The sequence below is a fragment of the Aspergillus welwitschiae genome (assembly GCF_003344945.1).
Source record: "Aspergillus welwitschiae strain CBS 139.54b unplaced genomic scaffold BDQ94scaffold_29, whole genome shotgun sequence".
NCBI classification, from domain to species: Eukaryota; Fungi; Ascomycota; class Eurotiomycetes; order Eurotiales; family Aspergillaceae; genus Aspergillus; species Aspergillus welwitschiae.
The window spans coordinates 205,801-227,579 of record NW_020798723.1 but is presented as its reverse complement, the minus strand read 5'-3'; the positions used below and the strand labels follow the sequence as shown (position 1 = coordinate 227,579).

The following is a 21,779-nucleotide window of genomic DNA, read 5'->3' as shown; positions in this document are numbered from 1 at the left end:
TGCTGAGTCAGCCGCCAAGCCGAAGGCTCCCGAACAAACGTCGAACTTCCAACATCGGCTTCAATCAGCACTTGCTCTCCTCGCAGAAACCCACCTACCTCCAACCCCCCTCATCTACCACCCCGCCGCGATGATGTCCCAGACTCTCAGAGCGTCGGTAAGACTACGATACACCTACGATTTGCCCCCCAACTCAACTGGGTGACATGGTGGCTGACCCTGTTTGGTAGCGCTCTCTCTTCACCCGCGTCTCTCGGCAACAGGTTTCTGTTTCTCGCCGCACTTTCCTGACCTCGGCTGTCCGTCAGGGTATGTGACCCTCTATCATACAAAGTGCAATCAATTCCCATCGAGAATGCCACATGTGTTTGGCAAATCAGTCTTGCATATGAGGCATCTACGGTTTCTAACGTCTTGCAGCCGACCCTGTCCAGGAGCTCTACCTCCGCGAACTCCGTGCCTACAAGCCCACCCCCGTCAAGCCCGGTGACGCCGACGCTCATGTCCAGAAGTTCGCTCCTCCCGCCGCTCCCCAGTCCCCCGAGGAGGCCAACCTCGCCAATGAGCTGAAGTCCTACGAGAGCCAGGAGGTCGAGGTTGAGGGCCAGGCCGCCGCCGGTGAGGCCGCTCCCGTTGAGGAGAGCTGGTTCGAGGAGGAACCGGAGGAGGAGGCCCACGCTGCTCACTAGGTATCTGTTGTTTCACCGACAACGATAGAGGAGAGTCGGGGCTTATAGACAATGGGATGGACTTAACATGATATCCTCCGCTGGTCAAGTCCTGGAGTAACTTCTGTAAATTAAACCTACTTTGAGCACATGAATTTTCTTTTTTTCCCTCAAGCTCTTCTAGTCAAGTATGTTTTGCATCCTTTCGGAACACAATCCGGCAGGGTGGTTGTTCAAGAAAGCGAGTGGGAGTACTTCGTAGCAGTAGTACTCAACGTTTGGCCCAAAGCGGGTACCCCGAGCGCAGAAATTGGCCTCAGGCGACCGTAGCGCGGGCGGGTTTGATATATCCGACCGTCCGAACCTCTTCAGATTGATAAGTGGCAGATTGATCCCAGCACACCATTTGGGAACGTTATTCGGAGTACAGCGGACATGTTACAGCCACACAAATCGGGATTCGCCTCCTGCAATGATGACCTTGGTGTGCGACGTGTGAAAGTCGTGAATTCATCTGGTACATTTGGTCATTGTCTAGTGCACATGGGCGCCGGTGACCGGAAGGGCAGGGCATCTTTTGATCTTCCCAAGGGCATGCAAATGCATCTACCTTACTTCGGGCTGAGAGACTATCATAACGTGTCCTTCTTCATCGGGCTAAAAAACAACATGCAATACGAATCATCGTTGCTAGTAGTGTGTTGGTAAGATCTGTCGATTGGAAGGGGATGCAGGGGAGTTAGCGTTAGTTGTTCTACAGTGGGTGTGAAGCGTGAGATATGACAGCTCCAGCCAGGACTGCTTTCCCAGACCGCTACACTATCAGAACTCAGCCCTTTGACTGAAAGTCAGATACGATAATCTGTTTCGATCTGTCTGTCTGTCTGTCTGTCTGTCTACGATATCACACTATGAGGTTGTTGCAGTCGGGTTTCTGTCAACACATGGGGCTCACACGTCCATACCTGCAGGATCGATCTATGGGGTGATCGAGCGATCGATGGCCTGTCAGTCAAGGTAGTTCTCACACTCCAGGAATCTTGACAAGACCAGGAAATGGTGGCAGGGATGAAATGGCTGGCTGAGCCACTTCATCCCCCAGTTATCAACAGGATGACGTTGGTCAAATGGAATGAAAGCGGGAGTCTCCAGGTGGACCGCTTATAACTGTACAACATTCCTTTCGGAGGATTGAATTGGCAGGAATTCATTAAGATTTGATTAGCGACCTGACTATTCCAAGAGGATGCTGGAGGGGAAGGTTTTGAGTTGCGGTGGTACTGCTGGGGATCCGATCCAAGTATATTCGGTGGTACTAAACAAACAATGAATGGTAAGTTACGGCGCGGACGGTGAAAGGCCAAGTCACCCAGAGATGACTATTTACTTTCCTTACAAAGCAGGGGCAGAGTTAGTACACCACACCACATATCGATCATCCACGCTTCGATTGATAGTAACATTTCTACACAATTTGTACTTTGATAAGACCATGGAAGTGCTTCGTACTAAATAATCAACTCTTGACTCCTTTTTACCAGCCTCAGGCTGACTAACCTGTTCCTATGCCAAGTCGAGTGCGCGCGGCTTTACTCACAGTGTTTCACAATTACCCCATACGGCAACCAAATAGGGACTAATATCAGGGTCCTGCCAAGATCCCAGCCCTCCTCCTGTACGAAATAGATAACTACCATCATGTCACTACTACTAATAATAACACGGGAGAATGTTCCCCTCCACTGCGCCTCTCGGACGAGTCAGCACAACCGTTCCCACAGACGCTTCGCATTGCCCAACTCGGGGACCAGGACGAGGATCGAAAACTCTACTGCGTACCCAACCTGTTCCTGCAAGCTGCTGTTGGACGTGCATGCAGCCTCAAAAAGGATCGGAGCCCGGAGCTGAGCGAGATTGGATGGGGGAAGTAGATAGTAATGTAAGTAGTAAGTATGGTACCCGTCACAAATACAGTTTTCCTCCATCAATAGTCGCAATGTCCATCCCTCCTCTCAACCCTTTTGTTACCATAGCACCTACTTCTTAGATCTTAAACCTAAGCAAATGTGGGTTTATTCATAGTAAAAGTCCAGCCTGGAGAATGGATTCGTCATGACGCGATTATTGAATTTTCTTCACAGCCTTGCATGGGGCAAAGTCCTTCCCCCCTCCCCATGTATTGGTTACGAGGCTTAAGCACCAGGGACCGCACCCGGACAGTTCAACGTTCGTGAGATATACAGTAGGAAACGAAGGGGGACGATAAAGGGGGCAAATACCAGGTCCAGGCATTAATTTTTCCCTCAATCTCATCATATGAGCATCACCACCCTCGTCCCAGATCATCTCTAGACGGACAATGGAGTTTCATTCTGGGCGAGTCTGGTGTTCGGATCGCTCGAATTCCGACTAGGGAAGTGCGGTATCGTAATAAAAAGAGATGCTTACATACATACCCGGTACTTACTGTAAGTTACCATACCGCCCAAGCGCCAGCCAGACGGTGTGTACTTACCTTCTGCCCTCCATGCGTGGACGGGGTACATCATCAAGCCATAAAATCCAGACAAGCAGGCAGAGGGAAAATAAGAAAAGAAAAAATAAAATAGTGAAAAAGAAATAGTAGAAGAAAGATATTCTAAGCGACCGCCTACTTGGGCAATTTTTCTTGAAACCTTTAGGATAGGACAGCTTTCTTCTCTTTCTCAATCTTAAACGTGGAAGGAGTCCCAGTCCTCCTTCTCGTCATCTACTTTTCCGCGCCCGCAAGGTCACCATTCCCTCCCCCATCATCATCATCGTCGTCGTCGTCCAAAGGGGAATAATCACTTGGTGAGATCATTATACCCTCCATCGCTGGGGCCAAGCTTCACGGAGGCTGCTCCAGTCTAAGGAAAGCCCCATCTGCCCGGGTTCCTGAAGGGCTAAATCAAGGGTTAGAGAGAGGAGAAGCCACCAGGAGAAGAAGCACAAGTGGGTTTGCTTGTATGTAATAGGAAGTTGGAAGTATTATCGAAACCGGTCAGTTCATCTGCTCTGCCCCATTCGGCCTGCTCGTCATGTCCTCTCCCTCTCTGTCTTTCTGTCTCTCTTTCTTTGGCCGTCACTGGCTCTTGCTGGGCTTGTTCATCCCCATCTCATCCTGCGGCTCCTTTCTCCCCTTTCCTTCGATTCCGCTCAGTTCCTGCTCTGCTCCCTTCCCTCGTTGATCCCGACATTCGTTTGCTTGTTCACACCCCATTATTCCTTCGCTCTATCCACTTCCCTGGGCCCTTATAAAGAAACAAGAAAGGAGCAAGCAAGTCTTAGCTCTGTTGCGCTCTTCTGTCTACTATCTATTGCCCCTGCCGGCTTTCCCACCTGCCCCTCGTTCAACCTTACGATCGTTTCTCCGTTATACTTCGAATTCACTCACGCCGGAACTCTGCCCGTCCGTCGATCAACCGCTCGCTCTACCTTTTCTCCTGCCCAGCATTGGCTAACATTTCAGTCCCTAGTTCGCCGTGCATCGTCCAAAGTTCCCGAATTAGCTTTTCGGAGCCAGTCCTATCCCGAGCTTCGTCGAGAACTACCGTGTTCGCTCGCCGCGGTCGCTTGCCTTACCTTTGCCTGCCTGCCTGCCTGCACCGCCATCATTCCAAGCCTCCCTTCCTTGTCGTCGCCTCTTCCTCGTCTTTCTCCGCATCGCTAACCGGACGACTCAATGCTATTGGAATAGATTGGTCTGCATATGGTCTGATCTCTCTGGGAGTGGCTTTCGTTGTATATGGAGGAGCTGGTCTCCCCAACGCCCGTTTGAGTGATAGTATATTGTCCAGCCTTCTGCGGCTGGAGGAGATGTACACCTCGCTAGGGCTCTTCCTTTGCGTGGATATATAGCCAGGATTGGCTATCCTTTGACCATGTCTTCTTCCTCTCCAGAGCTCGCAACTCCTCTCGATGACGAACACGTCCATTTGACCCATGCCGCTAGTTACAACCACCTTCCGGACCTAGCGGCCACCGAGGCCGGCCGGCCTGGTCTGCGGAGGACGTTCTCCGACCTAAATCACCCTGTTCAGACGGAGTCGCCGTCAAAAGAGGATGTGGCTGCTGGCAAAGACATCTTACGACGGACCTCGCTTCGGTCTAAGAACAAACCAACTATCGCTGTTTCTCGCTTTACCGTATCGACAGAGGATGTGTCGGATCCTGCTGGCCCAGAAACCTCAGTTCCTCCTGCCAAGGTTCCGGAAACAAGGGCACCGTCCCCCGTTGCTCGCCCCTCCAAAGCCCGCTCCATGTCCGGCAGGCTGGTCAGTTTGGCTCGAAAACCCTGGACGTCGAGCTCCCCGCCTTCTGGGAAAAGCTCCCGGCTCCGTTCTCTACGTACAGAGGAACAAACCCTAAATCCGCCGACAACCTCACCCAAGGCGAACGGCCAAGCAGATACTGGGAGTGCGGAATCTGAGCCTACTACCCCCGCTCGCAGGCGGACAATCTTACAGAAACGACCACGACGCCCGCTGGTCGCGGTTGTGACGCAAAGTCGAGCAGATAGTCCCAGTACTCCCAGTAGTTCTTCACCTCAATCACTGGTGGCCAAGAATTCGCTGGAAAAACTCACTGCAACCCTTAATGTCACAACGCCAGTCCTACCACCGGTGCCTAAAGCACCGGCAACTACGAATCCAGCCGGAACTGTGGACGTGCCGCGAAAAAAGGATGACCTCTGGGGTGTTTTCCGGGGCCTCGAGGCTGACTTTCAGAAGTGAGTCCTGAAGGAAGTAGCTTATATGCATACGTTGGTTAACTCAGTCTTCATCCAGGTTTCAGGCAAAGTCCAGCGCTTTGAAAGCCAACGTCATCCGGTCCGCGCTTTTGCCGTTTTTGAACCGAAACCAGTCGCATCAATCCTGTAGACATCTGAGGCCTGAAGACCTAGATCGTCGGGTCAATATACTCAACAAATGGTGGACGGGGCTATTAGAGATGCTAAACGGCAAGAACAACCAGTCCATATCCGGGACGGATAGGCCAGTATACTTGGAAGCAATCGTTGGCATTATGACACGACCCGAATGGAGGGTTCCTTTTCCGCTTCCTCCGTCGCACAGCAATTTCCCAAAACCTCTCAAACATGCGTCAACTTCTATATCGGAGAGTTCGGATGGTTCGTCAGGCTCCGACTTTCTCCTCGACTCTATTCATCACAACATAAGGAATATTTTCACGCAGAATTTGCTGTCTCAGATGTCGTTTGTGGTTGAAAGGATGTCCATGCGACATGCGCCCGCCAGCTTAGTTGCATTCTGTGGCAAGGCCTGTGCGTATGCATTCTTCTTCTGTCCTGGCGTTGCCGATATCCTTGTGCGGCTGTGGAATACACCTCCTAGCATTTTCCGGCGCGTACTTTGCCAGTCAAACCTCGACAAAGGTAGTGGTACGAAAGCCTTGACACAGGACCTTGCCTCCAACTTTCCAGCAGCCTTACGGACGCTTGCTTTTCATGCCCATACGGCTCTGGTGCGATACCTTCGGCAGAAGCCTGACGTACCCTTGAGCACTGTTCAGATCCCTTGGCAGAGCCCGTGGGTTTCGCGATGGAGTGGCCGGGATACCGATCTTTTTTTCGTTTTTGTCAAGTACATTCACGTCCTGTACGCTGATGCTCTACCGCCAGATCTTGACAAGGCGAAGCGGATCCTGGCACCAGGCTTGCTGCCGATTCACTCGCAGCTCCTAGTTGTTCTTGAGGATACTCTTTATAAGCAATCGGTTCCGCAAATGCCGGAAACCAATCACACGGCTGCTGCGGTCACGTTCGATGATTTTATAGAAGGAACCGATGCGGCTGTCTCGGCGCTCCCCCTGGGGGCAGCGAATAGCCATCGTTTGATGGCTGAGAATCGCTTGATTATCCTGCTTCGGGATTTTCTCTCAGAATCTTCGCTTGAGCCGAACCACGCAAGGTTGCTGTATGCGGAATCATTTTGTACCATCATGAGAGCAGCTGCGGAGAGGACGTCGCTGTTCGACCATAATGCTTGTTTCCTACTGTGTGATTTTGTGGAGGAGGTTATCCCCATCATCACACGATATTCTCATTCTATGGAGAATGACTTGTTCGACTGGAAATTCTGGCTGCAAGTCTGCCGTCAAATGATGCAAAGTCACAATTCTCTCACTGAAGTCCGGGTGTTCTCATTTCTCTTTGCCATCTGGAGCACGTGGACTGCTTCAGAGGAGAGGAAGGCCAATCTTTGCTTAGAATTCCTCCTAGAAGAGTCGATTTTTTACCACTACTTCAGTCATTGGAGTCCAATGGTCCGCGCCTACTTTCATCGTTTATTATGTTGGAGACTGGGGAGGTTCAACGATGAGCCTACGTCTCTTGACACTACGATATACGAGACGCTCTGGAACCGACTCCAGCGCTCTTGGAAATACTATCTTGCTTTCCAGGCAAAAGCTGATGAAGAACTCACCACACCGCTTTCTTCTGCACCGTGCACGCCAGCACCAGGCCGGAGGATTATCATTATCAGGTGTGATAATCAGCTGTCGCCATCGAACTTCTTTGTGTCATTCGACCGTGTTGTTCCTCCGGCTCCACCGGAGAAAACATCCGCTTTCTCCAGTAGCAATGCTGCTGCGAAAGTGGAATCGTTGGAGCACCAACCCGCACCTAAACGGAAATGGAGTATCCTCAAAGCCATGTTTGGTGGCTCTTCTAGCTCAAAGTCTAACGGTGAGGCGTCGTCTTCTAGCAGCTCTGACGAGTCAGATTCTGCCAGCTCTGAAAATCCAGCGTCAGCAGACAAAGGCTTGGACGGTAATTGGCGGCCCCAGAACCAATCTGGGGAGCTGAGTCGGCCCAAGACTGCACACCAGCCCTACTCGTTCAAATTCTCGCTAGAGTGGATGGATCGGCCTCAATGGCCTAGCAAGAACAAGCGTCTCTACACTCCTTGTCTTCCCGTGGGATCGCAGCTGCACTTGCAGCTCCGAAAATCCCTGATCAAGCGGGATGACTGTGAGACGTCATCCGAATACGTTTCGGCGGCGGAGGGAGAAGACGACGATGAGAGTTATGACCCTCAAGGTGCACCCGAATCAGACGAACAAGACGCCCGAACAGACGACACAGAGTCGGAAAAGCAGTCCAATGATCTTGACATTAGTCTTGCGATGAGTGACAAACTCGCAGCCAGTAAATACGCAGGTAGAGCTCTTGCGGAATGGGCACAGATTGTATCCGAATGTGATAGCTTCTTCGCCCGGAGGCGCGACGAAGGCGTGCCCTGCGATCGCATGGTTGAAACGCCAACGCTGGGAGTTGAGAGTTTCCGCAAGTAAGCAGCGCACTGGAAGCCTGAGAAGGAATGGAAATATAATGTATATTCTCCTTACTGATCATGAGTCAGTCCTGACTTACGCTGACGGAGATGATATTCCCTCCGTATTCGGATTCAAAACCGAAGGCTCCGGCCACTCGATTCATATTCACCATTAAGAGAAAGTCTTACTACATACAACCACGAGCACACAACATCTCTTGCACATCATTTTTCCACCCAAAACTACACGAACTGTCTTATAGAGCATGCAAATGAACCATTTTCTGGTTCCACATTGCATACAGCGTACGACCACGAAAAGGCGAAACCGGGATAATGCATATTTAATACCTTTCTGTTCTATCTTCGTCACCTTTCCATCCTTTTTATTCCTCCTTGTCTTCCATACATGTACTGTATATAAAACCCTGGGTTGACTGGCTAATACATAACACGGCGCATGCACGGGTGTGGGATGAGGGCCTGGTTGTCTCTTTCTTCTTATCTTATAGCCTTTTTATTGAATTCTTTCTTTGAAATTTCATTTTCTTTCCCACGTCATTCAATCTACTTCCTATCTACATCTCGGCGGAGTCATGGCCATGGTGTGCGATGCGTTCCTTTTCTCTTCCTCTCATCCACCCTTCAAGTTCTTATGACTACTATTGTCGCCCATCCTATCCTTATGTTTTCCTTCGTTTCTTTATTCGTTTCTGAAATGGGATGTAGCTAGCTAGCTGCAATGCAATGTATGCAGCACGCAACAATGTAGGATACAGTTGAATTGTGTGAAGAAAGTGAAGAAAAGAAAAGGCACGGTATGGATTGCAATGCTTACAACGGGAGAGACACATCAACGTAATTCAATGAGATATGACGCATCCATGATGAGTTCCGGTTATTACTTTCTGGTTCGGTGTCTTTTGTTTTTAGATCATTTCTTGGCATGATTGAAATACGCATCAGGAAGACAAGGTGGTAAGTAAGTCAGTGTGATTGTCATGTGTTTGTTTAGACGCAGGCTCCAAATATCTCACTTAGAGTATACTATCTAAGGTAGGGTCTAGTTGGGGGCTTTGCGATAAAATACCCTTTCAGAAATACTACTATTTATCCAACCAACGTAACTCTTCTGGGAGGTTAGTGGAACTCATTACGTTGGCGTTAATTAGGTAGACAACAGGATGCATGCATCCTAGTATATTTTCTCAGGATACAGGAACTACGAGACTTGATGAATGGGGGCCACATGTGGAATCGGTTCTCACTTCTTAGGTACGCGTACATGCTGATTGGGATTGTTTTTCAAACGGATTTCGAATCGCATGAGTTGAAACAGTTGATGTAGGTGAGGTTGACGAGTTGGTAAGAAGAGATAACTGGAAGAAAGAAAAATTCCTGACATTGACTAGTAGTTGTGGTAGTAATTGATATACTCCGAATGCACCATGATTCACAGCAAGGTGCAAAAGCAAGCACCGAGGCAAGACAAACACCCAAATTTAGATACAGAGACGAGAAGATAGAAGAGACAGTAGAAAGAAGATGACGCATAAGAGGCCCGGATCCGTGGGGGGCGGGGGGTCAAGGTGACTAGATACAAGAAGATATATGATCCGATAGGCATGACATGACACAAATGCATGGCGACAATATGGCTTGGTAAGAAAGAAGAGGGCTCGTCAATGCCCGTCTATCAGAGGACAATACGAATGCCAAGGAAGGGAATCTTTTGCGCGAAAGGAAGATACACAGGAAGCGAGAGATGTGGAGGTATACTGTGCAGAGTCGGGAGATGGCGTCTATAGCGGGCGTTGCGTTTATGACAGATTAGGGTCGTCATTTGGCGGTAGGAGGCCTAGGAGGTAGATAGAGGCCAAAGATCGTGGAGGAGAAAGTGGGGAGGGATTTATTCCGTGTGGCAGCAGTATGATCAGTTCTTATGGACGAGGTGGTCGCTCGCGTCACTGATGATATTGGAGACCCGATCAATCCACTCCTGGGTTAGCGTCCAATTGCCAGAATCGATGCTGTCGCGAATAGCAGGGAAGAGAGTAGGGTCATAGCCGGACCAAAGTTCAGGGCCGAAGATGACATGCTTGAATTGCGTGCGATTCGGGACCTATTCGGGTGTGGTTAGTCTTTGTTCCATATGGGACAGAGTTTAATCACTTACGCCGCCATCAGGCCTGTCATCGAGAAGATGGGTTTCGAAATGAGCCATCCGCGTATTATGTGCCAGCCGCTGAACAGCGACAACGTTGTTCTCAAACCCACCAGCTCCCCAAACAGCATCGTGCCAGACCCTAGCCCACTCCTGAAAATGAGACGCATCGTCCTTGAACTTCGCCGCGGCTTCATACAAGGGCTTGAAGGTCACAGAGGTATCCCGAGCAGCGTTCTGTGTGTTATCGGCAATTGGGACATTCCTTGACTTGGCATAATTTTCCAGGCCAGAAATATAGCCACCAACGTGCGCCGCATATGCCTCCAAATCGAAAGGCAGGATGGGGCTGTCTGCAAGCTGGAGAAGTAACAGACCCCAGAACTGGCCTAGGATCTTGTGATATTGAAATCCGGGGTCACCAAATTTGGTCATCCAGTCCCAGTTCTCATAGCAACTGTGGTAGGGGAAAGGTTCGCCGATGAATCCAAAATCGACACTGGAAGTTCCGGCGATGTCTTGAAAAGCGACGTAGTCGCTTCCGGCACCGAGAGGTCCGAGTCTTTTCTTCTTCTTCTCCCAAATATCTTTGAGCGTCTCATTGCTGTCAGGATCCGATATGCGACCGAGGATCTGCATTATGACGCTCTCGAAAAGCGGACTTCCTGCGGCGTCAAATTCTTTGCCGCTTACACCAACATCGACGTTGATGTAGGCATATGCGTTTTCACGAAGTGCTTGCAATTCCTTTTCCACGTGTTCCGTCGAGCCAACGAGGTTGTACTCTTCAGCATCCCAGCTAATAAACTCGATGGTGCGTAGTGGGCGCCAGCCAAATGTCAGCAGTTCCCCGAAAACTCGAGCCAGCTCAAGAAACACAGCCGTGCCACTACCTGGATCCGCACTTCCTAAGCACCACGAGTCTCGGTGGTTACCGACAATAATCTTTTTCTCCGGCTGCTCCAACCCGATGATCCTTCCGACCACGTTGTATATGGGCTGTCTTTCTACCTCATCTTGGATGTTCATGAGGTTGACGGTGGGCGACGATGCATCCCCGGTCCACCACTGGTTCACATCCGGAACACCACCAACCCACTTGGCTGGCACCTTCGAACCGTGGCCCTTGAGCACCTGCAAGAGCCTTTGGGCATCGCGCCAGGCGAGAGGGATGCTAGGAATAGCCGTCAGTCCCCGGCTATCCTCTGGCTTGAGTCTCACTTTCTCATCCGGTGTCGATGCAAAACCTGGCGAGAGTACATCACCGACCACCCATGACATCAAACTGACGGCGCCTCTTTGTGTCCCGTCTGCTGGCATATAGCGTCCGTCTGGAAAGGCGGGACCGCGGACAAAGCCATCCTCTGCGGGATCGGAATATATTATACAACCAGCTGCACCAGCCAATTCTGCGGCTTTGACCTTCAAGGCCCGATCGCTCTCTGACCCACCATAACGGACCAGCGCTATGGAGCCGTCCAAGGCAACTCCTTGATCTTTGAGGTATTGGAAATCTTCTCGGGAGCCGTAGTTTGCATAGACGAGGTGACCAGTGACGTTCCCCGACTTCGAGTGGCCATGGAATACCAAGGTCTGCTCGTTATCTTCCTCCAAAGTAGCCTCCCAGGTAAGGCCGGGAGGATCGATGATCGCTACCCTACGACCGTCTTGCTGGGGGTAATTTAAGTATACCTGGAATTCTTCCATCTCGACCTCGTCGAAGTTCGCCTTGTTGAACTCCGATGCCACCCATTCCGCCAGAACAAAACTGCCTTCCGTACCGGCAATATGAGGGTATGCGGTCAGCTTCTTCAGGTTTTCTGCAATGCTGGTCTCATTGATATGACCCTGAACGAAGTTCTCGACGGATGCGGCGCTGTAAGATTGGCCCATGATGAAACGGTTATTCATGCTGAAAAGGTCCGAAATGAAGAAGATATACACGATGGTGACCACCAGAAGTAATCCAAAAACACGTAACAAGATCATGCATCCATTGTGTTTTAAGCCGGACCGAGCTTCGTCTAGGTGGATGGTAAACCTGAAATCTGGCAATCTTGGCAAATAACGGCGAAACGGTAGATTGAACGAGGTTAATGTACGGGTCAAATCGTTGAATCGCTTCGAAAACCGAGACCGCAGGCGAGAGCGTTGAGATGACGTTTGCTGACCAGCGTCCTCCACGTCCATCTGAGCCAGTTCCCGCTGTAACTCCTCGAGCGAGCCCCTATCCGATCCGGACCCGGACTCGAGGTCATCGAGGCTATTCCGAGCGGACTCGACGGTGGGAGGGTGATATCCATGAGGTCTAGTCTCTCCACGGGCACCCGTCTGGGGACCGCGTTGGAGCAAGCCTTGTCGTTCGGTGTTGTCGCTCACTTCTTCGGAAGAATCGAGGTGCGATCGGGACGAGCCTGGACGAACGCCGATGGCCTCTTCGTAGGATGGGATTGGAAGGGCTTCATATTCGAATTTATTGTCGTTGCCCATGGCGGGTGATACGGGGCTCCCGAGAGCCGTGCGAGTTGGGTAGTATCACAGATACCGGGCTAAGCGGGATCATGATCTGGATGGGAAAGGAGTGACAGCCAATGCAGCCATGCTCCCGATCGGAGGGGCGGGAACGAACGACGAGGCGGGATAGCGTGTTATAAAGAGAGTGTAGAATATCTCAAGGGGGGTTGGAGAAGAAAAGGGGGGAAGTGTTCCTGAAGATGGAGAAGGGACGAGGATGGTCAGTAGTCGAATCCCCGTGTCAGATCTCGAGTAGTAGCAGTGAGAACTCACTTCAGTTCCCCGGACCGCCCGTCACTTCGAACTGACTTGGGGGGGGAACATTGAGGCTACGCGTGGCGCAGTTGGTCGGGGCCACGGCTCGGCATCCGCAGGCAGAAGGGTTCTGGAACAGATTTCTCCCGACCGATCGATGTGTGTGGATTAATCATCCAATCCCTGCGTCCATTGTGTCCATGTGAGTTGGTTGCAACTGGCCACGATGAGAGCAATTCAGAGGTATGGATTGAAGAGAATAGAAATAGAGAAAGGAACTTGACTAACTAGCAGTAGGAACTGGAGACATACCGTAACGCTGGCCATACATACTAGTACCGTTACTAGTAAGTACCGAGACAACGCTGCCAGTCTCGTTGACTTGGGAAGTAGTAATATATATTGTCATAGTAGTACTACTCGTACTCTACTAGTAGTATCAGTAGTAACATGAACCGTCATAACAGTTAGAACTAGTAGTAGTATAACTACTACTAGAATGTATGAAGACGAGAAAAGGGTCATGAGCAGCACTATCAAAGAGCAAGCGGGTAGTGATGGCTTACTATCATATATGTTTCTGTTTCCTAGCATCATCATGCTGGTTCAAGTTACCAACACTACTAGTATATAGTAGTGATATCTAAATACTACTATACACACCTACTTAGTAATTTGGCAGTGAGCTCATTAGTGAACCACCAGGATCTAATCTGAACTTCCGGCGTCACATATTATTCACTACTTCTCCACTACTTTAGTATGGTTGGGCAATTCCCATCGTCAAAATAAATGCTGCAAGGCTCTTGATCATGCAGATGCCGACTTACTACTCCTCTACTTAATCGAACAGCCGACATCAGTGCTTGACCTGGTCCCTTGCTCCCACCCCGGTTCACAGCATCTGCAGCACACGCAATTCAGACGTTGGTAACGCCTCACACGGATCTAATTTTTTTTTTTTTTTTGCCTCGCACATCCCACTTCGACGATGGAGATCCGATATTGACCACACAATTTGCAGCCCCAAGAATGTCACTCGGCGCTACTTCTGAATCCCGAAAGGAAAAAAAAAGACCTGATCCAATTGAATGATGGTGGATCTCCCCTACCATCGGCACCCACCAGGTAGTCTACTTTGTACTTGACTACGTTTAGTGAAATCTGCATGAACAATGTGGGATTTTCGCCAACGACTAATGAGCGCCCCTCGGCCCATTTTCCGCCAGAGGGGCACGGCCAAAGATCGGGTATATTCTTCAATGGCGGGTTTGTTCTCGACGCTTTCCGCATCTGAACCCACTAGGACCCTACTTGTGCCTGAGAGTCTCGGCAAGATGGAGGCTCGTTTACAGCAATGGCACCGAAATGCTCCACAAGATAAGATTGATTAATCCCTCAACTTGTTTCACTGTTTCACTCCACGGTCAGGCTATACCGGGTGGATGTGGTCGGAACCAGATTTGGTTGGGATTACATCTATTCCAGAAAGGGTTCATCTTGACTGCTTGCTTGCGTTATCCCGTTTGTTTGGTATCTGGCGTATGCAGGTGTAGAAGAACGGGAGTTTTAGCTGACCTACTTACGCTTTAGAACGTAGATGTCACTGCAAGCACACCATAGGCGTCAGCTGATAACTCTTGCCTGGCTATTACGACGATCCTTCGTCCATTCGAGTGAGTAACTGAGCCATGGTGGAAGGGGAAAAAAGTGTGATAAGAGGGAGAAGACGAGGGGCATGCGACACTCAAAGCCTACGGATCGGGCAAGACCATCGGACAAGCCTATCTATCCTGTGTGGTCTATTAGATATGCCATCTGATCCGAAACAATAACCCGTAAAAAGATACTCCGAGTCCAGACGGAGTTTTCCTCGCAAGCAGGTTTGTCGTCATGGGCAATCAATGGCCGGGACGCAGGGGAGAGACAAAGGATACCAGGGAACGCATCCCATTGCCGTGTTGAAGTGCTTGGCATCCCGGGGACAGAGGGGCACATTGCGGGTTTACATCATGTGTCTGCAGTTAAGCTGCATTGTTGTAAGTAGGGTAATATTATTGCAGCAGTGAGCTCCAAAAAGTACGGTGGTGTGGAGATTGAATCCTCACGTTCATATCGGTCAGTGTGGGAGAGAAACATGGGCCGATGTTGATCGAGGGCGGGTGTATAGTTAGGGTGAATGCCATATCACAGAACATGGCGGCAAGAGTCGGTGAAAAGGAAAAGGCAAAAAAGAATCATCCACCCGGAGCAAGATGAGCTGTCGGTAAGACCACTTGGAGCTAGGTTGTGCAATGATGCGTTGGGTGTGAGAGCTGTGGTTGGAGGCAGCCGTATCCTGTTCCCCCGTTTTCGGGACATAGGATGAAGAGTACGGCGTATACCAGATCCTGGACACCATCAGATTTTCTCCCTCTCAACAATTGTGGAAATTAGGAGGTGGATCGTTCTGAGTTGGGAGTCCTGTCCGGTGAAACTTCCCATCCACAATTTCGACCCCTTTTCTTCTCCCCGTCATGGGGGAGAAATGGTGTATCGTCGAAAGAAGTTTGTTGATATGATGCGCCGTGACTTCGATCACCCAAAGACCATCTATACTATAGATCTGAGGCGTGGTGACTGCGAGAACACCGGCGGGACAACCTCAGGCACCCCAGGGCAGGCCAGGGCGCCGACCAACCACAGCTTGCAGACTGAGCCAGACAGGCCCACCAGGCCACGCACTAGAAGCACACTAAAAAAGTAGCTGATCCGTAAGTATTGTCTGGCTGCATACGAACGGGGGCCGACCCAGTTCGTTGCTTTTTTTTTTTCTTTTGCCTCCGGCCGATGGTCAGTGACCACCTGGGAAACCGTTCGCCCGCTGGTCTCGGGGGGGGATCCTCTAGTATATCGTGAGCTTCACTACTTATACTCTCCTCTTTCACCTTCTCTCAAGCTCCTTTTTTCTTTCTCTCTCCTCCAACAAAGTCTTCTCCTCTTACTTTTAATCATTTTCTTTTATTCTCCTTCCTCCCCCCATACATCATACTCTCCGCAATAGCTCTCTTTCTTGAGTGTTTTGTGTCTTAAACTCTACTGTCCCACTTTCCGCTTAATACTTACCCCTCCTCCTTTTACACATTCACCATGGCTGCCCGTCCTCAGAACATTGGTATCAAGGCCATTGAGGTCTACTTCCCTCGTCAGGTTCGTGCCTCTTGCCACCCCATGACTATCTGCTGCTTCCTTTTTTGAGCTGTGTTCTAATATGTCCCCGTGCTTTCTAGTGTGTCGACCAGAGCGAGCTTGAGAAATTCGATGGCGTGAGCGAAGGCAAATACACCATTGGTCTTGGTCAGACCAAGATGAGCTTCTGTGATGACCGTGAAGGTATGCTTTTGAGGAAATGACAGACATCGTCCGCATGTCATGATTGCGTGGCAATGCTAACGTGCACTTACCGGCAGACATCTACTCCATTGCTTTGACCACCTTCTCCTCCCTTCTCCGCAAGTACAACATCGACCCCAACTCCATTGGCCGCCTGGAAGTCGGTACCGAGACCTTGCTGGACAAGTCCAAGTCCGTCAAGTCCGTCCTGATGCAGCTTCTGGCTCCCCACGGCAACACCAACGTTGAGGGTGTTGACAACGTCAATGCTTGCTACGGTGGCACCAACGCTGTTTTCAACAGCATCAACTGGCTCGAGTCCTCTGCCTGGGATGGCAGAGATGCCGTTGTTGTCTGCGGTGACATTGCCTTGTACGCCGAGGGTGCTGCTCGCCCTACCGGTGGTGCTGGCTGTGTCGCCATGCTGATCGGTCCTGACGCCCCTATTGTGTTCGAGCCCGGTCTTCGTGCCTCCTACGTCACCCACGCCTACGACTTCTTCAAGCCCGACCTGACCAGCGAGTACCCTGTCGTGGATGGTCACTTCTCCCTCAGATGCTACACTGAGGCTGTCGACGCTTGCTACAAGGCCTACAATGCTCGTGAGAAGACCTTGAAGGAGAAGGTTCAGAACGGTACCAACGGCACCGCCCAGGACGACTCCAAGACTGCCTTGGACCGCTTCGACTACCTCTGCTACCATGCTCCTACCTGCAAGCTGGTGCAGAAATCCTTCGCTCGTATGCTGTACAACGACTACCTCACAAACCCCACTCACCCTGCTTTCGCCGAAGTGGCTCCTGAGCTCCGTGATTTGGACTACGCCACCTCTCTCACTGACAAGAACGTGGAGAAGACCTTCATGGGTCTGACCAAGAAGCGCTTCGCTGAGCGTGTCAAGCCCGCTCTCGAGGTTGCCACTCTTTGCGGTAACATGTACACTGCCACCGTTTGGGCTGGTCTGGCTAGCTTGATCTCTCACGTCCCCTTCGATGCTAGCGAGTCCAAGCGCATCGGTCTCTTCTCCTACGGCAGTGGTCTTGCCAGCTCCCTGCTTAGCGTGAAGATTGTCGGAGACGTGTCCAACCTGGTGGAGAAGCTCGATCTCAAGAACCGTCTTAGCAACCGCAACGTTCTCCCTCCTCAGTCCTACGTTGATGTAAGTACTTCAACGACCTATCTTTGACCCGCACCTTGAACTCTAGTTGCTAACGTCCACTTAGATGTGTGCCCTCCGTGAGCATGCTCACCTCAAGAAGAACTTCAAGCCTTCCGGCAACACCGAGACTCTCTACCCTGGTACTTACTACTTGACTGAGGTGGACGATATGTTCCGCCGCAAGTACGACGTCAAGGCATGAATTATGAGCATATGATGGACTTGCTTTCGACCTTGCTTCTTTGGACATGACCGGTTGCTTAGACGGTTTAACTAGATTCCCTTCAGCATGCGCATTGTTTATTTGTGGTTCGCCTTAATAGAGCTTGGGGGCAGCGGAATGCTCCTACCAATTTCCGGGTCTGCTTTTCTCCTTTACATTGGTTCTTAATGTTTCATACGTTGTTCATGTATCCTCCTAGGGAGGAGACCCTTCTCTTGTCCAGACAGGAGCTGGAATGCAATTATATAAGACGATGACCAATAATTCCAGACTCATCAAGAGTCACGAAAGGACAATGATTATAATATGGCTAATCAAGATGTACAACTTGAATAATTGTCTGTAGTCTTTCTCTGTTTTCTCGATCGGATTGTTGGTTGCTTACTGTAGCACACCTTGTCATGTGACATGGGTGCAAAGAGTGGCGTGTTCATCCTGCACCTTCACCCCGTTGCAAGTTGCACTGGTTGACCCAAGCGCCTAAGTGACAGGAAAACGGATAGGCAGACATCCTGCTAGGTTCAGGGACTTTTCGGTGGGCGTGAAACCAGGCATGACCAAGAATAGCAGCAGTTTGAGCTACAAGGACGCTCTATTGTTTTACTTCACGCCGACTCCGTTTAGAGTATCTGTCAGTCTCTGTCTGACCCATCTACAGCCAAACCTCGTCACACAATAAGCACCCAAGTTCATCTAAGATGACTGTGATTGGTCCAGTTGGAGAGAGTTCAAGCACACTGCAGGCTGTCGACAGGGAAGAGCCACTGAGGCGTCCTGACGCCGCCGTCCAGGGTCATAGCCGGCGCCTACTGTGACGACCTTCAAGACCTCTGATTTATCGGCACACCCAGGCGGGGATATTCTTAGAACCTCTTGGTATTGAGAGTATCGCATCAGTGGATTAGTATTCGATTTCAATCTACGAGCTTCGACTGCAATAGCCAATGCCCGGTGAGTGGGCTGCGGCTCCCCCAGGCCCTGCTATCAAACCTCGGCGGCTAACTTTACAACGGCACCCCCTCAAGCACTACACGCCGTGGAATGGTACCAGTCACTTGCGTTTTATTTTTTTACGCCAAACATCTGCTTGCCGCCGACTAATAGATGCTCCAGGCGTGACGCCTTTACGGGAACCCATCGATCTAGCTACAATTACCCAGAATAGACGAAACACCCAATGTTGCCCAAATATAGATCCTGTGCAGATTCCGGACGAACCATCGTCGGAATAGACTACCGACAGCCTGGTTCAGATCTGAAGAAGCGACAAAGATGTCAAATATAGAAACTTTTTGACGCGCGACTGTCGATGAAACGCTTTCGCTTGCCCTAGGATCGTTTGCTCTGCACAACATCCAAGCAGCTATCGACAAATCTGTGTCGATGGCCCTACCATCTCCATCATGGATACCTAGTATGGTTAGCGACTGGCTGTCGCAATGGAGCCATGTCTGTTTCATGTCCCTGCAGACAATTCGATTGATTCTGTATCTTTTTTTGGATCAAGGGACTTATAGGCCCCAGGTTGAAGAACATTTAATATCCAACCGTTCTCCAGTCTGGATATGCCACAGTTCAGTGAAGTCGTTCACCAAGACAAATCGAACTCGACAACATTGTATCTTCTTTCGCCTAGTGCACCTCTTTCTTCTCTATTCTTTCGACTTTAGCTTCTTACTCGAGCATTCCCTGTTTGATACGTTTTGGGAAGCTGGACTTTCCCCAAGCTATCAGTCGGCAACCTTGTTTTGATATATCGTCTCAGACCTACGGTGACTTAATATAACAAGATGTCTGTGGAGTACTCTTATTACCGGCCCTCTACCCCCCCTGCATTGCATCTGCAAGAATATACCGGAACGGGGCATAGCCGCAACGCTTCTGATTCTTCTATTTACTCCAACAACTCGTCGCCCTGGTCCGTCATCACGTCGGCTACCAGCCCTGTAGTTGATTCGCCCCCGCAGCATCACCATGGGCCTACTCTTCTTCCGAAGATCAGACCTCAAGACGTTGTGATTGAGCCTCCACCTACCAGTGGACCCCATCGTCAACGGCGAGTGCTGTCAAACACACGCAATCCCCCTGGCTCTTTATCGCTTCCCCCCAACCGCCGGTCAAGCCATCGGGTTGCTGTTGAGGCCTCGGGATGCATTCCTATTGCATCCCCGGCGGTGGCGTCGCCGAAGTATACCACTCGCAATGGCTCGTCATTATCATCTCCCGTGAGTGTAACGCCGGCGCAGAAGCGCAAGGCGACGAGCGCGCACTCTCGATCAGTATCTGCCTCCAACGTTGAAGATCCAAGAACAAGTCGATGCGGATATCCAGCATATCGACAGGTCATCAGATACGCCTCTCAACCTCAGAGTTCCCCTACCACACCAGCTACACCCGCCACACCCAACATCATAGTGTATCCACCTTATGCGCCACACTCGCCAGCCGAGCCATACAATCCCAAAGTGTGGCCTCCGGTGCAGGTGCCACTTATGCTTCCTGGCTCTCCATACGGTTACGTGCGAGCGTCGAGTGCACAATGCTCTCCTATCGGCCTCGTTCACCAGACCGAGAGGACGAACTCTCAGTCAACCACTTTGCTCTCGTACCTTACCACCCCGACACAAGCAATCAACCTCGTGCGCAACGTGAACGTAATTCCGACACGAGGCTTGCACGATTACTTTTGGTGGGACATTCGGAACCTGCGCAGCTGGACTTCGTTCTCCCTAGCCACGTTCAATTCTATCAGTGGTCTGCCGAAGCTTCTCAAAACCGCAATCCCTTCACATCTCACGCCCCTCAATATCCTTCCGAGCTCTTATTTGTCCCCAGATTGCGAGCCAGCTCTAGTCAACGTCATCCGAGACATCTATGCGCCTCGTATCAATGCTGCCTTGGCAGTCTCGCAAGGCCCGGACCACTTGTCCCTTTACGCTGTTCCTATCCCGCGAGGGTCACCTAACAAGAACTATGGCGGGCCACATTTTCTTGCCAACTATGCGTCAGACACCGAACGAACAAGCTCAGGCCTTACCAGAGGACGGCTCGTTGGTATTGTCAAGACCTTCGACCGTTGGAACACAGGAATGCGCAACGAAGCGCCTCATCGCAGAGTGGAGTATCTGAACGGCCTGGCACACCTGCAACGATGCATGCGCGAACATTCCTGCCGCTACGGCTTCATTCTTACCGAGATCGAGCTCGTGTGTGTGCGGGCAGGCTGTGATGAGGGCGATGATGTGCCTTACTTTGGCTTCCTGGAGCTGTCTGCGCCAATTCCGACAAAGCTCGCGATCAACCAGCGTGGGCACGCCTCAGAGCCGTATTCCAGTACTTATGACTATCCGCATTCGCCCACTCCATCCAGCGACAGTTCCTTGGCGAGTCAGTCTCCCGTACTGGGTAGTTATCCAATTTCGGATTCCGACGAGCTGGACGTGCCAATGACCGCCAGTCTAGCTTTGTACTTTTTGCTGATGCTTTCAAAATCGGTTCCCTTGCCGTCACAACCGTCTGCCCATCTCAACGTGGGAGGCCCAGGTGCTCTGACCCGGCAGCGCATCCTACCAGAAAAGAAAGACAAATGGATTCCAGAGCCCCAGATTGGAGAACGCCGTGATGCAAAGCGCGTGCGAGGCTGGGTGTGGCCTCAGGATGCGTGGCATCGTCGAGAAGGGGGAGGAGCTCCTCGTTCCCGTGCAATGACGACGGAACCCAGAGCCAAAAAGTGGCACAAATAATATACGATAATTTTAGCGGAGACAGGTTTCTCATTGCTGCTAATTACGTTTGTTGTTGTATAGGGTTTGTTTTATAGTAATGTAATGTCTTTCCAAGTGTTAAAACCAAGCATTATTCCATAGTATACTGTAGCTAGTAGAGCAATTTATCAATAGCGTCAAAAATCACTCACAATGATATAAACTCTGGCAGATCATGCTCTGCAATCGCCTCCAAGGTCCTCAAACCCCTTCCCCAGTCTCAAACACATTATCAATAATGAGGATCCCGACTTTCCATTTTGGGCGACAAGGACCTTGGGGATCCAAGTACCCGGGGGAGTGATGAGTACCACCATCATATATCACCTATCTATCTATCG

General features: G+C 50.6%; 9 protein-coding genes across 9 annotated transcripts; 7 read left to right on the top strand and 2 right to left on the bottom strand.

Moving 5' to 3' along the window:
- Positions 1 to 69: 69 nt before the first annotated feature.
- Positions 70 to 842, top strand: BDQ94DRAFT_148621 (ATP synthase subunit H). The gene is made up of 3 exons (XM_026767223.1): positions 70 to 157; positions 231 to 309; positions 421 to 842. The coding sequence occupies exons 1-3, from the start codon at positions 131 to 133 to the stop codon at positions 687 to 689; spliced, it is 375 nt and encodes a 124-aa protein (XP_026623544.1). The 5' UTR covers positions 70 to 130; the 3' UTR covers positions 690 to 842.
- A 207-nt stretch (positions 843 to 1,049) lies between these two features.
- BDQ94DRAFT_148618 (uncharacterized protein) lies at positions 1,050 to 1,889 on the top strand. The gene is made up of 2 exons (XM_026767222.1): positions 1,050 to 1,309; positions 1,363 to 1,889. Exons 1-2 carry the CDS (start codon positions 1,104 to 1,106, stop codon positions 1,409 to 1,411), a joined length of 255 nt encoding a protein of 84 aa, XP_026623543.1. The 5' UTR covers positions 1,050 to 1,103; the 3' UTR covers positions 1,412 to 1,889.
- Positions 1,890 to 4,570: 2,681 nt separating this feature from the next.
- BDQ94DRAFT_161297 (DUF1765 domain-containing protein) lies at positions 4,571 to 8,006 on the top strand (the record flags this gene model as incomplete). The annotated part of the gene is made up of 2 exons (XM_026769361.1): positions 4,571 to 5,418; positions 5,477 to 8,006. The coding sequence occupies 2 exons, from the start codon at positions 4,571 to 4,573 to the stop codon at positions 8,004 to 8,006; spliced, it is 3,378 nt and encodes a 1,125-aa protein (XP_026623542.1).
- A 10-nt stretch (positions 8,007 to 8,016) lies between these two features.
- On the top strand, positions 8,017 to 8,885 carry BDQ94DRAFT_148611 (uncharacterized protein; the record flags this gene model as incomplete). Its single annotated transcript, XM_026767221.1, has 1 exon — positions 8,017 to 8,885. A coding segment is annotated over exon 1 (269 nt), but the record flags the coding sequence as incomplete, so codon positions are not given.
- An 845-nt stretch (positions 8,886 to 9,730) lies between these two features.
- BDQ94DRAFT_67874 (M28 family metallopeptidase) lies at positions 9,731 to 12,753 on the bottom strand. Its single transcript, XM_026776308.1, has 2 exons — positions 10,164 to 12,753; positions 9,731 to 10,109 (listed from the first exon to the last, which is right to left on the bottom strand). The coding sequence occupies exons 1-2, from the start codon at positions 12,639 to 12,641 to the stop codon at positions 9,921 to 9,923; spliced, it is 2,667 nt and encodes an 888-aa protein (XP_026623540.1). The 5' UTR covers positions 12,642 to 12,753; the 3' UTR covers positions 9,731 to 9,920.
- A 360-nt stretch (positions 12,754 to 13,113) lies between these two features.
- Positions 13,114 to 13,600, bottom strand: BDQ94DRAFT_148607 (uncharacterized protein). The gene is made up of 2 exons (XM_026767220.1): positions 13,218 to 13,600; positions 13,114 to 13,163 (listed from the first exon to the last, which is right to left on the bottom strand). Exon 1 carries the CDS (start codon positions 13,518 to 13,520, stop codon positions 13,326 to 13,328), a length of 195 nt encoding a protein of 64 aa, XP_026623539.1. The 5' UTR covers positions 13,521 to 13,600; the 3' UTR covers positions 13,114 to 13,163; positions 13,218 to 13,325.
- A 2,227-nt stretch (positions 13,601 to 15,827) lies between these two features.
- Positions 15,828 to 18,005, top strand: erg13 (hydroxymethylglutaryl-CoA synthase). Its single transcript, XM_026767219.1, has 4 exons — positions 15,828 to 16,109; positions 16,190 to 16,292; positions 16,370 to 17,451; positions 17,516 to 18,005. Exons 1-4 carry the CDS (start codon positions 16,050 to 16,052, stop codon positions 17,651 to 17,653), a joined length of 1,383 nt encoding a protein of 460 aa, XP_026623538.1. The 5' UTR covers positions 15,828 to 16,049; the 3' UTR covers positions 17,654 to 18,005.
- A 936-nt stretch (positions 18,006 to 18,941) lies between these two features.
- BDQ94DRAFT_148604 (uncharacterized protein) lies at positions 18,942 to 19,524 on the top strand. The gene has a single exon (XM_026767218.1). It carries the CDS (start codon positions 19,058 to 19,060, stop codon positions 19,424 to 19,426), a length of 369 nt encoding a protein of 122 aa, XP_026623537.1. The 5' UTR covers positions 18,942 to 19,057; the 3' UTR covers positions 19,427 to 19,524.
- On the top strand, positions 18,962 to 21,765 carry BDQ94DRAFT_181175 (uncharacterized protein). Its single transcript, XM_026773835.1, has one exon. The coding sequence runs from the start codon at positions 19,465 to 19,467 to the stop codon at positions 21,415 to 21,417; it is 1,953 nt and encodes a 650-aa protein (XP_026623536.1). The 5' UTR covers positions 18,962 to 19,464; the 3' UTR covers positions 21,418 to 21,765.
- Positions 21,766 to 21,779: the final 14 nt, after the last annotated feature.

What these genes read in the sequence shown, in the direction of transcription:
- erg13 (XM_026767219.1), top strand. Translation starts at nt 16,050, where the DNA reads ATGGCTGCCCGTCCTCAGAACATTGGTATCAAGGCCATTGAGGTCTAC. An exon ending in AGGTCTACTTCCCTCGTCAG is followed by an intron (nt 16,110 to 16,189) that starts GTTCGTGCCTCT and finishes CGTGCTTTCTAG; the next exon opens with TGTGTCGACCAGAGCGAGCT. An exon ending in CTCCTCAGTCCTACGTTGAT is followed by an intron (nt 17,452 to 17,515) that starts GTAAGTACTTCA and finishes ACGTCCACTTAG; the next exon opens with ATGTGTGCCCTCCGTGAGCA.
- BDQ94DRAFT_67874 (XM_026776308.1), bottom strand. Translation starts at nt 12,641, where the DNA reads ATGGGCAACGACAATAAATTCGAATATGAAGCCCTTCCAATCCCATCC. An exon ending in ATGACAGGCCTGATGGCGGC is followed by an intron (nt 10,110 to 10,163) that starts GTAAGTGATTAA and finishes ACACCCGAATAG; the next exon opens with GTCCCGAATCGCACGCAATT.
- BDQ94DRAFT_148604 (XM_026767218.1), top strand. Translation starts at nt 19,058, where the DNA reads ATGGCCCTACCATCTCCATCATGGATACCTAGTATGGTTAGCGACTGG.
- BDQ94DRAFT_148618 (XM_026767222.1), top strand. Translation starts at nt 1,104, where the DNA reads ATGTTACAGCCACACAAATCGGGATTCGCCTCCTGCAATGATGACCTT. An exon ending in CTGAGAGACTATCATAACGT is followed by an intron (nt 1,310 to 1,362) that starts GTCCTTCTTCAT and finishes CATCGTTGCTAG; the next exon opens with TAGTGTGTTGGTAAGATCTG.
- BDQ94DRAFT_148621 (XM_026767223.1), top strand. Translation starts at nt 131, where the DNA reads ATGATGTCCCAGACTCTCAGAGCGTCG. An exon ending in CCCAGACTCTCAGAGCGTCG is followed by an intron (nt 158 to 230) that starts GTAAGACTACGA and finishes CCTGTTTGGTAG; the next exon opens with CGCTCTCTCTTCACCCGCGT. An exon ending in GACCTCGGCTGTCCGTCAGG is followed by an intron (nt 310 to 420) that starts GTATGTGACCCT and finishes AACGTCTTGCAG; the next exon opens with CCGACCCTGTCCAGGAGCTC.
- BDQ94DRAFT_181175 (XM_026773835.1), top strand. Translation starts at nt 19,465, where the DNA reads ATGTCTGTGGAGTACTCTTATTACCGGCCCTCTACCCCCCCTGCATTG.
- BDQ94DRAFT_148607 (XM_026767220.1), bottom strand. Translation starts at nt 13,520, where the DNA reads ATGATGATGCTAGGAAACAGAAACATATATGATAGTAAGCCATCACTA.